The 18,419-nt window shown below is 37.5% G+C and overlaps 1 protein-coding gene across 1 annotated transcript in view; it reads right to left on the minus strand.

The window, feature by feature from the left end:
- CFAP54 (cilia and flagella associated protein 54) overlaps positions 1–18,419 on the minus strand; it is a 241,930-nt gene that overhangs the window by 197,027 nt on the left and 26,484 nt on the right. Inside the window, exons 6-15 of the mRNA XM_023749820.1 lie at positions 17,704–17,847; positions 16,235–16,348; positions 16,017–16,118; positions 11,654–11,852; positions 8,503–8,684; positions 8,241–8,403; positions 7,054–7,139; positions 4,858–4,992; positions 3,683–3,833; positions 2,573–2,649 (exon numbers count right to left, since the gene is read on the minus strand). Coding sequence (XP_023605588.1) covers positions 2,573–2,649; positions 3,683–3,833; positions 4,858–4,992; positions 7,054–7,139; positions 8,241–8,403; positions 8,503–8,684; positions 11,654–11,852; positions 16,017–16,118; positions 16,235–16,348; positions 17,704–17,847 — 1,353 coding nt within the window. The remainder of the gene's footprint in view (positions 1–2,572; positions 2,650–3,682; positions 3,834–4,857; positions 4,993–7,053; positions 7,140–8,240; positions 8,404–8,502; positions 8,685–11,653; positions 11,853–16,016; positions 16,119–16,234; positions 16,349–17,703; positions 17,848–18,419) is intronic.

Genomic DNA, 18,419 nt, shown 5'->3' on the forward strand with positions numbered 1-18,419 from the left:
TATAATATATATTTGCCCCTCCCTTCTTGAATGGAGATACAAGAATTACAGGCTCACAAGAAAGGTTAAATTCAAGAGGTGGAAATACTGTCCATGGTACCCTTTTTATAGAAATCTGGCACAAACAAGAATCCGTGTTCCAATTATTGTGATTATTATATTTTGTGTGACCAACAAAGTCGTGCCGTGGGATGCGTTTAACGTCCAGCACTTGAACTACATTTGTGTGCACCAACTAAAAAGAATTCATAATAATAATTTTAAAAGAATCAGAGGCTCAGGGAGGTTTCTGAGCATCTCAAATAGTATAAATTCAAATAATAGACCTACTTGAGGGCAAACCCAAAATTATAAATCATTAGAGAAACTTTCTCTCATCCACTCCTCTTTTCAGCACCCATTGAGATACCTCCCTACACAAACAGCCAGATTTTTTTCCTGCTCTACCTTTTCCTAAGATGTAGTCTTTTGTAGGTTCTAACTCGATGTGTGAGTCTCAGTTTCAAGCCTTTATCTTTCCGTGCCCAAGCCTCATCTCTTGTCCCGGGATGGCTGTTATCTAAGCCTGTAACTGAGCCCATCAACCTACTGCAGAATCTACTCATAAAATTATTTTCTGGTTTTCAGATCCCCTTTCTATTTAGACCCCTGGGATTTACCTTACTGTCTAGTGAACTATGCAATGTACTTGAAGATACTTGTTTAATTATGTCTATAATTTCTACGTGTTTTTGCAGCAAGAGGGTTTTCTGATCACCTAATTTGCTGCTTTTCCAGAAACCCAGGTCTCTAAGGATATCTTTTTAACATCAAAGAATTTCAAAGACCCCCCACACACACCCACATTCTATCACCATCATCACTACCACCATCGTATTATCATCTTTATCACCACAGCTAACATTTAATTAAAACATGTTCTAGGTACTAAGCTATATGTTTTACATAAGATTAACTTTTAAATTTCCACAGTCCTATGAGATAGGTACTCCTTAGTTGTTATAATTTTATTATCCATCTGTTGAAAAAAATAGCATCACATGTTCAGTATAACTTTCAAGTAGTATTTTACATAATTATAATAGCAGCTTATATTTTTTAAATATTTGCCTGTATATATGCAAGATACATCATTTATCTCACCTACAGGCTCTGCTAGGTGAGCATAGGGATTTTGGACTGTCCTAACAATAAATTATCACTCCTTTCCCCACTTTACTCCCCCCACATGGGTCTGAAACCCTAGGTTAAGATCCAGTTCCCTTATGAAACATAAGGGAAAAGCTGAAGAGCTACCATATGCCAGGTGTTACCAACATCTTGTTTAAATTGTACAACTTAATATTACCATTAGAATAGGTACTATAGTTATAATCTTACAGATAAGGATACTAACATTAAAAGAGATGAAATTATTTATTCAAGATCACACAAGCAGTCAATCTCAGAGTCAGACTCAACTCCAGGTCTCCCAGCACTAAGTGTGCCCTTGACCACACCAGTGAATCACCTCTACTGCATCGACCATGTGCCCCAGTGTAGCTGGGAATGTTGTATATTGCACAATTTTAGGGGATGCCATTTACACTGTTGACATCAGACTTGTATATTTATTTTGACAATTTCCCATCAGATGACAGTAAATCATCGCAAGGACAAAGCGCATTTTTCTAATTTAAATAACAGCAATAGTTCATAAGTGATGTTCAGTTTTTAGTTGTTGTGGGAAATTGGACATCTCCTAAGAAACCCATTTCATTTTAGTGGCAATAGTTGCCAGAAATTTTCCATCACAAGCCAAAACCAGCACTTCGGAACTTCCACTAGTATTCCCATCTCTACCTATAAGGCCTTAGAGCAGTGGTTCTCAACCTTCTGGCCCTTTAAATACAGTTCCTCATGTTGTGACCCAACCATAAAATTATTTTCGTTGCTACTTCATAACTGTAATGTTGCTACTGTTATGAATCGTAATGTAAATATCTGATATGCAGGATGGTCTTAGGCGACCCCTGTGAAAGGGTCGTTCGACCTCTGCGACCCACAGGTTGAGAACCGCTGCCTTAGAGAGTGAGAACCAGCCCACTAAGCCAGTGATTCTCAAATTCTTGTGTCTTAAGAATCCACCTGGGAACTTTTAAGAAGAACATATCTGAATTAAGAATTGTTAAAAACATCACACCTGAATTTATGATTCAATATGTCTAGAATGGAAAATAGGAAGCTACAGATTTGACATGCACTCTAAGTAATCCCCGAAAACACCATTGGCAGACAGTTATTAGGCCTCCTCAATCTCTTAATGCAGTTCAAACAATCTCTGTTTTTAATTTAAGATTTCTTCACTCTAGCTCTCTTCACAAGACAAAATACAGTGTAAAGAACTCAAAAATTCTACAGCAAAAAGTAGGAAAATGGCCCTGTAGTTCTAATGTATGTAGAAACCATAAATTGTCAAAGTTTAAATATTCAAAATTACCTTTATAATTAACCATTATACATTTACAAAGTTAATATTATTCAAAAATTAAAATTCATGTTTTTAACTATTTTAAAATATATTTTGTAAGACCTGTAATATTGGAAGAACTTCCCGGCCATCACTTGGAGTCCCAAATAATTCACTAGTCCATTTATTTAAAGATGTTTCTGAAAAGAGAGAGAGAGAGAGAGAGACTTATTTGGATTTTGATTGGGAAAAAATAACTTATAATATTTTTACTACAATCAGAAACAGGAATTTTCACAGATCATGTAAGGCATAATAATAATGGCATTGTGGAGAGAGAGAGAGACACATTGAGGTATGTGCTGGTGAAATGACATATGTTTACTTTAAAACACTTCAGGAAAAAAGAAAGTGTTGCAGAGAGAAATGAAATAAGATTGACAAGATGCTGATAATTATTAGTACTGGATGATGCATACATGGTGATTTATTTCATCTCTCTACTTTATATTTAAATTCTGCATAATAAAAGTTTTACAAAAGAAAAAAAACAATTAAAACAGGACATTTCAAAAAAATGTGATTTGAGGCCATTGCTTGTGTTAGTTAGCCAGACACCTCTAACCAGTGGTTCTCAAACTTTAAGACATACCAAAATCACCTGGTAAGCCAATAAACACTAGAAAGGTCCAGGCTTGTTGAAGTAGAATAGGGCCTGGGCCTTACAGTTTTAACAAATTCCCAGGTGATACTGATACCAATCAAAGTGTGAGAACCATGACTAAAACTCCACCTGCAAAGCCCTGTTTAACAACAGAGGACAGGCAGAGCTGGAACCGAAAATATCATGGTGACTAAAACATGCTCTCTTCAAAAAACATACACTCTATCAGGAAATGGAAGAGCAGGATGTATAAAAGGGAATTAAAGGAGAAAAGAACAGAAAAGAGGAAGAATGAGGAAGCGGGGAGCAGGTGGTGATGAGGAATGGAGAAGAAATATATAGTGTAAGACAGTTTCGTCTGCCATTGATTCATACAGCATATAACTATATTTAACATTCATTTGGTTAAACCTATATCTGTCTCTGATTATAAATCATCAATGAAGCACAATATTGAAATGTCTAGTTTCCATTAAAAAAATTTATCCTGTATTCCAATTTGCACTGATCTATTCATATGTGTATATGTGCATTAATATGTAATTCATCCTTTTTATTCAATATTCTACCTTGAGTTCTTTTAAATTTTCCTTTCGGGTTTCCTAAAGTCTCCAATATTTCACTTAATCGTAATGCGACCTCTGCCACCACTACAATGTCAATCTCTTCCGTTTTGTAACAGTGAATTACTTCATTTATTTGCCACAGAAGATAAATCCACTGAAAAGAGAAAATATACAGCAAAATCAAATTAAAGTATATTACATTGTAGACAGAGTCACACTGTTCAAAACTTAGAACTTCCTTAAAATCCTCATCTACTAATTATATTGAAATGTTATACTAGTACAGGTACCTCCTCCATATTAGTGCATCTTAATTATAAATAGTATAAAATTCAATGACCCTAATGAAATTATTTTTAATAATCAATATGTTTATGTACATTTATAAAGAAGACCTACTTAAGCTTCTGGTCTGCATATCTATAACCATAAGGAAAATTTATCATGTTATTTTCATTTATCAGTGAAGATTTTATGTATCAGTGAAGATTATCTTCAAAACTCTGAGTCCCCTTCCTAAAAGGAGCTGTTATATTCACTATCGAAGTCCTCCAAAATATTTCTAGTTCCATGGCAGGCACCTTGAACACTGGTCTTTGATGCCTATAAATTCAAAGCTCAGCACAAAATAAGCCATCACACTTTGGGAACTAAGACGAGAAAATAGTATTTATGCACCCACATCATTACTTCATCAGAGCATTTGATAAAATCATGCCCAGGCATCCTAATGTAGCTCATCTCAGCAAGCCTCAGAATCCCAGGAGACTGTTATTGCTAAAATATTTTCTCCTGCATTTCCAGGTTATCATATTTACCTGCTCAACTTTTGCCTTCCCATGAAATAGCTCTTTATTTACTGGTAGCCTAAATATATTACTGCAGAAATAAACCTAAAACTCCTTACTTATTTGTATTTTCTAAGATTAAAGTTCTCAGTAAATTTACCCAAGCTCATTTGACCTTAGAAACATACTTATTCCTCCCTTAAAAACCTGAAACACCTCCCCACTCCCCAAAACTAAATTGGGGCAGGAGTACAGAGAATACACTTAAAAGTTGACACAGCAATACATTTACAAAATGGTAGTTATGCAGGTGGAATAGCAGGGACAATTGAACTATCACAATTTAAATTAGCAATAACAAAAAATATGTGAAAGGAAAAAAATAAATACTTTGTTAGTACTGATTTTCTGGGTGAATTTTGAATAGTCAAGTCTGGATATATTGAGCCGCTGAATTCCTAATTTGCATTTCTGCCATAAGAACATTATCATGTCCACCACAATTTCTTTATCAGGCTGAACATTCTGAAAATAAAAGTGAGAAAGTAAATTTTCAAGACTAACAAGACATATAGATGACATTTAATGTGTTGAAATCCTAACCCTCAATGTAATCTCATTGGGAGGTGGCTTAGGAGGTAATGAGGCATGAGGGGGAAGCCCTCATGAATGCTAGGTCACAGGGAGAAGACAGCCATCTGTAAACCAGGAGGTGAGTCCTCACCAGACACCAAGTCTGCCGGTGCCTTAATCTTGAATTTCTCAGCCTCCAAAATTGTAAAAAATAAATGTTTGTTGTTTAAGCTGTCCAGTTAATGGCATTTTTCGTTATAGCAGCCTGAACAGACTAAGACATAAACCAAATCATTAAATCCTCACAACAATCTATGAAGTGAGTACTCTCTCATTATTCCCACTTTACTATCATCCCCAGATGAGCAAACTGAAGCAAAGGAGATTAACTGTACTTCCCAAGATGAAATGAATAGAAAGGAGCAGAGCTGGGATTCAAACCCATACAGTCTAGTTCCAGAGACCTCAGTCTTAACGAATGTGCTAGACTATTTCTGTCTCTCTAAAAAGAAGTCTCAAACATTTTTAGGCAAGTACATAAACCAAATTTGAAATGTTTATATATATCTTTCTTTTTTTGAATTCCTATATTATAATAATAAAAAAAATGGGGTGGGGGTAACTAGTAAGAGGAGAGAGAGCGGGAGGTGAGAAAGGATATAGACCAGGCAAAAGAGGCATGAAGAAATTAAACAAAATATCACATACTTATATATCTGAACTAGAAAGATAACGATTTTATGATTAAAACACAAAACTGAGCTCCTTTGGGGAAGCTCTAAGATTAATTTGTATATGTATCACCTTAGTACAGTGTTTGGGTACATAACAGAGATAGATAAGTATTGATTGAATTGAACTGAACTGAACCAAAATGGGCATGATTTTTTTAAAAGCAGACAGATAAAAATTCCTTGTTCTTTTCAGCCTTGTTTAAAACTTTTGGGTTTAGCTCTCTCACTATAATCTTTATATTTGCTACCAAATATCTTTCTTTCAAAAATTAACCTGTCGCAGGTTATAACCTAATCTAATAAACCCAGAAGAAATAGAAAATACTATAACAGTAGATCATCTCAAGTCCCTCACTGTTTCACTTACCTGAACAAAAGTTAATAAAACGCTCTATAATTGTGGTTTTCAAACTTTTTTATAACAGTAAAATCAAATTTTCCAAATAAAATTCCATCAGAATCTCAACTAATTAAAACAGGCCATGATATTACTACCCATATCTGGGCTCCCGCGGAACTGCAGAGAAGGCCTGGAGATCCTGAAATTCAGTGTTAAAACCAGTACTGTACTATTTTTTATTTAAACATTCATACCCATGAACAGGTCATTTCTAAACACTGGCCACGGTATGTAAAGTGATTCCAGATGATAACCAGGCTTTGTACTCAGGAACTGAAAAGCAGTGTGTTACCAAGAATATAAACTCTTCATTAAAAACACTAATTTCCTTCATTATTAGAAACTAGAGGTCTGGTGCACAAAATTCGTGCCCTGGGTGGGGGGGCATCCCTCAGCCCGGCCTGCACCCTCTCACAGTCCTGGAGCCCTTGGGGGATGTCCGACTGCTACGGAGGCAGGAGAGGCTCCCGCCACTGCCACTGCACTCACCCGGCTTCTGGCTGAGCGGCACTCCCCCTGTGGGAGCGTACTGACCACCAGGGGGCAGCTCCTGCATTGAGCATCTGCCCCCTGATGGTCAGTGCACATCATAGCAACCAGTCCTTCTGCTGTTCAGTCAATTTGCATATTAGCCTTTTATTATATAGGATATAGGAAGTCTAAAAATTTCCCGAAAAAGAAACAGATTGACATCCAAAATGATGACCATAATAAAAAGAGACTCAAAATTATGTCAGGATAAAAATATCTTATTATAAAGATTTAAAAATATATAGAATTTTGGAAAGGTTCAAGTCCTGTGAGATTTAACTCTCACTTTAAATTAGATATAATAGCCTCCTTTGATACTATTAAAAATTACCCAAATAGCTATTTCACCTGGGAAGAGTTGCAGACACAGGAATACAAGGCTGCTCCTAAATGGAAAACATCATCTGAAAATCCAGAATTCTTCATATAAGTATCTCAATTCATAAAGTAAAGGAAAATAAAACAAAAATCAATTATAAAATTTCAAATAGAAAAAGCACAGAAACATAGAAATTCTACAAAAATGATACAACTGATATCTAGGCAAATACTATATCAATAAGACACTTAACAGTTCTCAACCTGTGGGTCGCGACCCCTGAAAATACATCCTGCATATCAGATATTTACATTACAATTCATACATTAGCAAAATTACAGTTATGAAGTAGCAACTAAAATAATTTTATGATTGGGGGTCACCACAACATGAGGAACTGTATTAAAGGGTCGCAGCATTAGGAAGGTTGAGTTTAGATGCTTCTATATGAAAACTAATCAAACTGGGCTGTTATTCAATTAAAATTGACTATTATCATCGTCATCATCATCATCATCATCATGAATCTACAATCTGTATGGTGACTATGGAAGTAAAGAAGCTTATAATATTAAAACATATATGGCAATTGAAATAAAAATAACAAAAATATCTATTCAGAAACCACTAGAAAAAAAGTGTACCATTACTTGGTACAAATTATTTACCACAACTGAGCAGCCACACAATGCCTTAAGAACATGATAAACCATAAAAAAATGGGATTAAATAATTCTCATTGGTCTAAAAAAATAGAGGCTGCAGATTTTCAATTATATAAACAATAACTTTGAAGACTTGGAAAACTCTGCATGTATATTTCCCTTACCAAACTAATGGCTTTTGCTCTACTGCCCTGCTGGTCTCTCACCTACCAACCAAGGCAATCGCTAAGTAGAACCTCCTTCTGCTACTCAAAACCTACCACTCAGAATAAAATCCACCATCCTTACAAGGTCTAGGATGCTGCAAGATCTGGAACCCAGCTATGCCTCTGACCTCATTGCCTCACATTTTCAAATTCCACGGCCACCACCAGTGCACTCCAGACACACGTACCTCCTTGCTGTTTCTTCAACGACCAAGCACACTCTCACCTCAGGACCTTTGTACTTCCTACCCTGCTGCCTTGAACATTCTCTCACCTCATTCTTAAAGTGCATGTTTTATCAGATAAAATTATCTTAATATTTCAAAAAGGCAAATAAATACTCACCGGGAAAAGCATTCTTTTTAACATAATAGGCTGCCTGTCCTTCTTTGTAGTTTTCCAAAGGGAAGACCAAACCTTTGTTCCTCTTTATATTGACTAGAGGTTCCATTGCAAAAAGAAGAGTTAAATCCTTCTCTGCTTTCTTTGACTCTGGGTCATCCTGTGTCTAAGTGAAGTATACCCCCCACACACATACACACAGTAATTAGCAATTCAATGTCATCTTAACAATATAAAAACAAATGAATGATTTTGCACATATTACCTGGAGAAAATCAATAAGCTGTCCAGCTGCTGATTCAAATAAGCTCCATTCCTCATAGTTAAAAGCTAATTTTGTAAATTTCACAGCAGTATCGATAGAGATAATATTTTTTCTTTCTATAATAAATTGCAGAAGGGACGTTTTTGGAAAACTAAGCATTCCATCTACAGCAGTATTGGACACTAGGAAAGGAAAGAGAGGTTGGAATGTCATTCATGCAAAGAAGTATTTACTAAATATTAACTATCAGACACTGCCAGGCACTAGGGAAACAATGGAAAAAACACACAATCCAGGCCTTCACAGAGCTTACACTCTATGGGGAAGCGGGGGGCAAGAAATAATTCAGGGTGCTGTGGGGACAAATTGGAAGGACATCAAACACAAGGATTAAGGTATGAGAGTGGTGAAGGAATGTCAAATATAGAGAATTAGTAAAGTTAACTAGTCAAATAGGCAGCTAGGTACTACAGACTGAAAGTTCAGGAAAGAGATTTAAAATAGGAATACAGCTTGTACAGTCATCATGATTTATCCACAGTAAATGACAGGATCAGTCATGGACAATGGACAGCTGCCTAGGACAGAACAGTAAAGAACACCAACATGAAAGAGAAGGGAGGCAAAAGGCAGCAAAGAAGAAGGTTTAGAGAGAAAGGACTAATCAACTGCAACAAATACTGAAGGGGAAAATGCACTGAAAGGTGACCTTGCACTGAGCAATAAGGTTGTCATGGCATTCTCAGTAGAGTGCTGGGGACAGAAGACGGCTTATATACATGTAGGAAGAAAAAACTGGGGACAGTGAAAATAGACCATTTCTCTAATAAATCTGACCATAACAGGAAGAAGAAATACAGGGAGGAAGTTGAAAGGGAACATGAAGGAACCATTTGGAAAGATTAGGTTTAAAGACCTAAAGAGGGAGAGAAGAAACATCCCTTGCATTTTAATAAGAGGCAGTGGAAATGATGGGTACAGATGAAGGCAAATTTTCATGTCTGGGTGAGTGAGGTCAAGGGAGTTGTCATCTGAGATCTTGTATTTTCCTTGAGATGAGCCCAAACTGTGGCACAGAGGCTCCCTGCCCTAACGTGGGCATGTGCACACAAGTACACACACACACACATCCTAAGCTCACTTAGAAGTACACAAACTAAGGTTGGGGCCTTAGCTTTCACCGCTCCTTCCAGGTGGACATTATCGCCAAATCAGCTGGTGTTCCAAAGCAACAGAAGCTAAGTTCATAAGCAAAGAAAATTATAAGTACAAATGCCTTTAAACAAAGACCACAGACAACAACATCCTTTACCAGAGGAAGCATAAAAATGGAACAGAGGGAACGACTTAAGGAAATAAGAGAATATTAGGAACATGAAGCAAGAATAAACGGCTGTAAAAAGAGAATCAAATGGATATTTGGTATAAACTATATTATTATTGAAACAAAGACTTCAATAGATGGATGGAATGGAACAGCGAGAATCAAAGAACAAATTAGTGATGTAGAAAATCAGATTGAGAAAGCTTCTCAGAAGGCAGTGTAAAGGAATAAAAATGAAAATAATAAAATAAATAAGTATGGAAAGGGAATGTGTTAACATCTGTCTATTAGGACCTTGGAGAATTAAGAAAGGTAAACATAATGAAAAGAATGAAGAAGTAACATGAAAAATTAAAGATGTAAGAGATCAAAGTACCTCCTGTAACACTAATACGACCCCTAGACCCAGTATAATGAAATGTAAAAACATAATAGAAAAGAGAAAGATGTAAAACCACATCTATAAAATAACAGGATTTAAACACACAGACTTCTCAACTCTATATGCAAAACTATGGAGAAATGTCTTTAAATTTTTTAAAGAAACAAACTTTTAAGCAAAATATCATATCTGGCAAAACTATTTTAAAGTTCTCAGAGTTTGTATTTGAGCAAAAAGAAATTAATTTATAAAGAAGCAGATGACTGGATTTAAAAAAACTATGGTACATTTATACAATGGAATACCACACAGCTGTAAAAAAGAAGCAACTCTTGCCCCACCAGCATAGCTCAGTGGTTGAGCATTGACCTATTAACGATGAAGTCACAGTTCAATTCCTGGTCAGGGCACATGCCCAGATTGTAGGCTCAATCCCCAGTGTGGGACATGCAGGAGACAGCCAATCAATGATTCTTTCTCATTGTTGATGTTTCTACTTCTCTCTCTCCCTCTCTCCCTCTCTCCCTCTCTCCCTCTCTCCCTCTCTCCCCATTCCTCTCTGAAATCAATAAAAATTATACAAAAAAAAGGAACTCTTACCCTTAGCATGGATGGACCTGGAGAGTATTAGGATAAGTGAAATTAGCCAATCAGAAGAAGGCAAATGTCATATGATCTCATTAATATGTGGAATCTAATAAACAAAATAAACTGATGAACAAAATGTAAGCAAAGCATGGGAAACAGACTGACAGTGCCCAAGGGAATGCTGAGGAAGGGTGACTGGATCAAGAAGTTGAAGGGATTAGCTAAAGAACATACATGCATATCCCATGGACACAGACAATAGTGTGGTGAAGGCCAAACGAGGGGGAGGCAGGGGTAGGTAGAGGTGGGCAAAGACAGGAGGGGGGGATTGGGAAAGGCTGAAATAATGTCAACATTTAAAATTTTTAATTTAAAAATAATTAATTAAAAAAATAGTTTGGATGGCAAATTATGTCATCACCCAAACTATTACCATCAAAGGCATTGAAAAAAAAAGAAGCAGTCAAAAGGGGGAGTAAGGATGAGGAGAAAACCTTAATATATTTGCTCTATCCAAACTGTGCCACACCAGCCAGGGCAACTGCTATTACCACTTTCATTCCATGTTTTATTGGAGTTCCTATCCAGTGTAATAAATCAAGAAATATATGAAAAAATAAATTAAAATCTTAAGAATTAGAAAGAAATATAATTGACATTATTGACAGAATGATTATATATATATATATAAAATCTAAAAGAAAATCTACTGTTATTTGAACTACCCATTGAGTTTAACAGGTTTAATAAATTCAAGATCAATAAAAATTGGATATGAGCTTATGTATGAACTACCACACCAAAAACTTCTCTTACTCCTGTTCTACAATAAAATATTATCTTAACAAGTTATTTACTTATTAAAAGTTCTCTTCCTGCCAAAAACAGTTCTGAGACGACATCACGAATTTCTACTTCATCTGTAGCAATGGGTCCAGTTTGCAGTGTTCGCCTATTTGAATCAGAAAGAGCTTCTAAGACAGCCAGAAACCGGGATGCAGTGCTATCAAACATCTCATCCAACAACCGTTCTGTGATAGTACGTGGCCATGGCAACTGTAATTTAAAAAAAAAATTCTATAATGTCTGATATTATTAGGCAAAGATAAGTAAAATATGCTTAATTAATGCTAAAAGGAGAGTGGTTGGCCTGTCAATGAGATGGCTGCTTTTATGATTTTCATCTTTTGAGGTGTTACTCCAGACTCCATTAAGGTTTATGTCATGTTGCCATTACATCAAAGACTTTGCTATTTCTTTATATGCTTGCATTTCCAAGCAGCATAAAACAGCTCTGTATTACTATCTTTTTATTAGGGCAACATCAATCTCCATATGCTTTGTGGTACCTTAACTACAGCCTTTAGGAACTGATACTCAAACTTTGGTTGCCTAAGAATCCCTCAGGAGTGCTTTTAGATCCACAGACCACATCTCGAGGTTCAGGGGGCCTGTGTGGGACATTTTTAATAAGCACTGCAGGAAAATCTGGTGCAGGGTCCTCAAGCCCAAATTTGAAACAATATTTCATAGCATAAATAACTGGTCTTATGTTAGTTAACTCTAAAGAAAAGTTGAGCAGCTGTGTGCTAATAAGCTAGTGATTGTGTGAGCCCTGTGTGAATCCCCGGCCACTCTGCTTTGTATCAGCCCAGGATGATTTCACCTCTTGCAGATGGCTTGCCTCTGCACTGTATCCTCTCTGACAAATTACCTGTTCTCTGTATTTAGATTACCAGGAAATAAAAAAAGCAGCTCTAGCTGGCTTTCCTAGAATCCATGTCAAGTTAGAACATACTGTCATTTCCCCCATGATTCCTTTGTTACTTTCCTCTTCTTGGAGCAAAGTCAGAAAGACAAAAAACAAAAGCAGGAATAAAACCCCAATAGATTATAGTGAACTTGTGTGTGTGTGTTTTTAATATCATAGGAAAATTAGCAAAAAGAATAGAAAATTTATCAGAGCAATATATGAACACCAAGTAAAGGATTTTAAAATATAAATATTTAGAAGTTCTGCCCAGCAGGTATGACTCAGTAGTTGAGGATCAACCCATGAACCAAGAGTCACTGGTTTGATTCCCAGTCAGGGCATAGGCCTGGGTTGCAGGCTCAATCCCCAGGAAGGAATGTGCAGGAGGCAACCAGTCGATGTTTGCCCTCATCAATATTTCTAGCTCTCTATTCCTCTTCCACTATCTCTAAAATTCAATAAAAACATACTTTTTAAAAAAAGATCTATAAAAAAGATTTAAAGTCAAAGTAATAAAAAATGGACTGTCAAGCATGACAAGCAAAATATTATCATCTATAAAAACAACGAGCCCTGGCTGGTTTGGCTCAGTGGATGGAGCGTCGGCCTGTGGACTCAAGGGTCCCAGGTTCGATTCCAGTCAAGGGCATGTACCTTGGTTGCGGGCACATCCCCAGTGGGGGGTATGCAGGAGGCAGCTGATCGATGTTTCTCTCTCATCGATGTTTCTAACTCTCTATCCCTCTCCCCTCCTCTCTGTAAAAAATCAATAAAATATATTTTTTTAAAAAACAACGAGCTCATTCAAGTATATTTTAAAAATTAAAATCTCTAGTAGAAAGATAAGATTATCTTTCAAAGACTGAAAGATAATTCACCAAAAAAAGAAAACAAAGAGTAAACACAAATATAAGGAAAAGGTGAATCTGAAAAATAAAATTTTAAAAACCATTTTATAAAACTGAATTATAAAAACCTGATAATATCAAAATGGTAATAGCTTGTGGCAAAATTGGTACATGCAGGTTGTCACCCTGGAGAACTCCTTTTTGGAAATTAATTTGGTAATATATATCAAGGAAGTCACAGTTCGAATCCTAGTCAGGGCACATGCCCAGATTGCAGGCTTGATCCTCAGTAGGGGGTATGCAGGAGGCAGCCAATCAATAATTCTCTCTCATTATCAATGGTCTTATCCCTCTCTCCCTCGCCCTTCCTCTTTCTGAAATCAATTATTTTAAGGCAAATAAATAAGTAAATAAAGGCAGCAGCTAATATGTACTGAGGACCTACTATGTGCCAGGAACATTCTAAGGGCTTTATCTATATCTCATTCGATCACTACCATTATTTCCTCCATATTACTTATGATGAACTACAATTATTTTATTTGTTGTGTAATTTTCCACTAGAATGTAAACTATCTAATTTACACAGCAGGTATTTTAAAACATATTTATTGAATGAATCACTAAAGTGTCAATCATTAGAAGTCTGAATTAGTAGTCCTTTAAAAGAATCTTTTGAAAGACAAAATGATTTACTGTGAGTTATTAACTGACTTACAAACTCAAAACTGTTTTATAAAATAAATGTAATGCATATTGAGATTACTTTCTCTTATAGGAAACACAATACAATTATTTTGTACACATAAAGCAGGACATTATGCAAACTATGTCAAGATAATATACTATGACTTTATAAAAAGGGTTATGCTGACTATTGTCTATAAAAAGCACCCACTAAACAATTATAATTTTTTCCTAAAAAGATATACCATCAGAACTTTCCATATAATAATTATCTTAAAGGAAACCAGGAATAAATGATTTTAATGTAATGTTATCTAGAATTTTAAACATTTTTCTTTGAAAATAGATTTTATTTTTATACCAGGATGATTATAAATTGAGTCCTAATAATATGCTAATTAGTAACAATCTTGCAGCTTTGAAAACTTAAATTTGGTTTGCTCAGAGGAAAAGAAAAATGCTATTGAGAAAAAAAAAAGAATTATCCCCTGCTCTCTTACAAACACGATAGCATTACTACTTAACAATACCAGATGCAGGCAGTTCAGCAGCTCATCCATGAAATTATCATTTGGCAAGTTATCTACCACCCACCCCCCTCCAATTATACATCACTGGTTGGTAAGGGATATTATTTTAAAAGGCAATATGAAATATACTTCTGGGCTCAGTCATCAATATATCATTGGTCAAGTAGCAATAGACAGCTACAATGTCCAAATAAAATCTGGATTTATATATTAATTTATTTAAAACTTTATAAAGGAAGAATCACTGCTAAATGTTACAAGAAGAAATGACTTAAGAGAACAGCACTCGCTGCAGTAGTGAGAAAGTACTGGATTAGAGACCTGGGTTCTAGTCCCAGTGCTGCCAGCAGCGGCCTCATGACCTTGAGCCAGTAATTTACATACTCTGGGATTTATTTCCCCATCTGTAATAGACAGGGACTGAACCACATGCTTTCTAGAATCTCTTCCAGACCCTAAGATTCTACCACTCTTCTGTCAGAAACTGCTCATCGTCCTCCCCCTTCCCGCCATTTTCAGTCCCTGCAAAGAAACTCGCACAAGAGAATTTATGACCACCACAACAGTCAGGGAAGGCTTCAAATAAACACAGAACTGGCCTTAAGGAATACTGAAATGCCCAAAGGCAAAGGGGAAGACAGTGGGAGAAGGAAAAGGGCAGGAGGGAGAAAAGGCAGAGGACCCCACAGGCATCACTAGGTCCCAGGCCCCTCCTGTGATAGCCCTTAGCGCTGTTGGCCAAATACCCTTGTGGCTGGAAGGGGCCCTGTGACCAGGTTTGATATGTGAAAAGCAGAAACTGCTGTCAGTTCCATGCTGGGCATTACTGCCTGTGTGAGGTCCTCCAAAGCTCTCTTATATCCCCTCCGACTGAATAACCAGCAATTTTCTCAATGAGGATGGCTCCTCAATCTGGCCCTGAGCCGCAGTCATGAGCAGTTACCACTTGATTGCAGCAGGAAATAAAGGCTTGTGATAAGCCTCTAAGACATGGGGCTGTTTGTTGCCACACTATAACCTAGTTCTTAAACGCTCCCAAAGGTGAAACTGAAGCGGATGAGAAGAGGTGCTTCCACCTTCTCCCCAACCTCCAAGCCTTCTGACATGAGCAGCCCAAGACAAGGGCTTCTGCAGAACCACTCCGAGGCCTGTGAGTCTGAACCTCTCCCAGGATCTTCTTCAGCCTCTTGCCCTTTAAAGTCACAAAACTGGGACTGTGCGAAGGTACAAAAGCTTTGAGAAAGGGATGAAGTGACGTCGTGCCCACACTGGGAAGGCATTCTTCTCTTTATTTGCCATTGGTGCAGAGAATACTAGTAAGATGCAGGGCTTAAGATACAGAGGTATATAACACAAATATTCCACAAAAAGAGACTGAAAAAGAAAAGACATTCTTACTTACAGCTTGTACTTCCTTTAAGTTAACTCTTACTTTGGGTCTAAAGAAACTTCTGTTTTTTCTTCTCGATTCAAATACTGCTCTTTTGAAGATCATCACTGCCATCTGCCTCAAAGAGAAGAATCATGTGTGAAGTAACAGTGGGATGCCACCACTAACATAAAGTATCTCATCAACTACAGAGTGCAGTACATTTCTTTTATTTCGTGAAATTTTGATACCTTTATCGTGGCCTCCCTATAATATCTCCTGGATGCTTCTGGTGGTTGTGAGGAGCCCATTAATTCCAGTTGCCTTAATTCATCAATTTTAGCTAAACCACGCCGAGCAAATGTCTATATGTAATTAAAATAAATTTAATTCACAATTAATAAGAGAGTAGTGATTAAAAATATATCAAGACATTTGATAAAAATGTATCAAGTGTATGTTTCATTCTCCCATACATTGGACTTAGTTGGTGAATTAAACTCTAGGCTATACTAACTCTCTATAACACAGTAGCTATCCAGTCTGTCATTTCCTATAAGCACCACTAAATTATGTAGATCTAAAGTTAATAAACTGTCAGATATGCTCACTTTATGAAATAATAAATTTTAAAAATAAGGAAAGTAAAATTCTGATATAGGTATTTTCAGCACCTTCCTAATACAAAATAATATTGAATGTAAAAAAAAAGAAAACTAAATAAGGGAGGAGGCAAATTGCATAGAAGAATACAATGAGGAAGGAAAGATATCGGAAATCTTATTCAGAAGAGCAGCAAAGAAGGTGGAAGTGAATCTATATATATAAAAAGCCAGTGACCTTAACAGCCATAACGACCATAATGACCGGTCGCTGTGATGCCTACTGTGGCCAGCCAACCGGGCCAATCAGGGGGTGGGGCCAGCCGGCCTGCCCCTGATCAGACTCTCCCACCCTAATCAAGAGCCAAGAGTGGGTTGCACTACCCCACCCCAACAGGGGGCAGGGATGGCCAGCCAACCTCCTTCAGCCCCTCCCCCTGGCTAGCCACGCCCCCAATGGGCCCCTACCACCCTGATCGGCCCGAAGCCCCTCCCCCTGCCAGTCCCACCCTAGATCGATCCCTCACCCCATCAGGGGCAAGGCCTGCTGGCCAACGACCCATGGCCCCTTCCCCAGGCCGCTAGACCCTGATCGGAACCCCCCACCCCATTTGGGGGTAGAGTCAGCCGGTCCACCACCCACAGCCCCTCCCCATGGCTAGCCCTGCCCCCAATCGGACCCCCAACCCCAATCGGGGATGGGGTCCGCTGGCCAATCGCCTACAGCTCCTTCCCCCAGCTGGCCCGGCCCTGATTGGGCCCTGATGGGGGCAGGCTGTCCAGCCAACCTCCTGCCATCTCCTCCTCCCGACAGGCCCAGCCCTGATCCATCCCAATTGGGGCCGGGCTAGCTGGACCCCACCTGTGCACAAATTCGTGCACTGGGCCTCTAGTAGAAAATAAAGGAGAGAGAAGAAAGTAGAGCAAAGAGATAACAGAATGGAGAAGCCAAGCAAATTCCTGCAAATTAAGCCTGGGACTTTTTCTTTGCTTCATTTCAATTTTGGGGGTTTTGTTTGTTTGTGTCTGTTTCAATCTTGCCAGACTTCTAAAGAAGAAAATGCTGCATACGTTATATTCTAAAATATTGAAATCCTCTAAATTAAAAAGTAGCATACCTCTCCATGGATAGCAGCTTGGCAGTCATAGTAGCACTGGCAGACCGCAGTGTAAAGAGTAACTCGCCATGTCAAGTACCTGATGGACAGGAGTGGGACCGAGGACTCCATACACACACTGGCCCACAGGAGATACTCTAAGGCCTTAGAAAGAAAGAGTATAATTGAATAAATTTTCATATTAAGTCAATAATTGTTCTTTTTATTTGATCTAATCAAATTATAGGTTCTGAAACAAGTTGCTGCTGAATACTCAAACCAAAAATAATGAGTCAAGAAAACACAAGCATTTAAAAAGTAAAAGAATAATTTAAAGAACGCAAAACTTCAAGTTAACCATCTTAGAATGTCTTCCTTCTTAGCTCCTAAAGTCCTATGAACTCAGCTCATTTTTATTAATATGTATCAAGTGTCAACAATAGTACAGGAACTACCTCCAACAATAAAATTTTTATTAGCTGGTCTGGAACCAATGTCTTATTTTGAAAATAAACGGGTATAGCAGGATAGGGAAAATGAAAAAGGCTTACAGTCTGAAGCCTGTGATACTTAGTAGAAACAGTTGAAGATTAAAATAGATCTGGAGTTCAGGCCCAAATTTATCACCTAGTAGCTGTGTCATTTTACCTCTCCAGACCTCAACTTTCTCATCTTTAAAATGGGTATTTTGGCACATCACCGTAGTTCTGTTGTGGAGGAGACAATATACATGGCAT

This window comes from Myotis lucifugus, unplaced genomic scaffold (genome assembly GCF_000147115.1).
Source record: "Myotis lucifugus unplaced genomic scaffold, Myoluc2.0 scaffold_10, whole genome shotgun sequence".
Taxonomy (NCBI): domain Eukaryota; kingdom Metazoa; phylum Chordata; class Mammalia; order Chiroptera; family Vespertilionidae; genus Myotis; species Myotis lucifugus.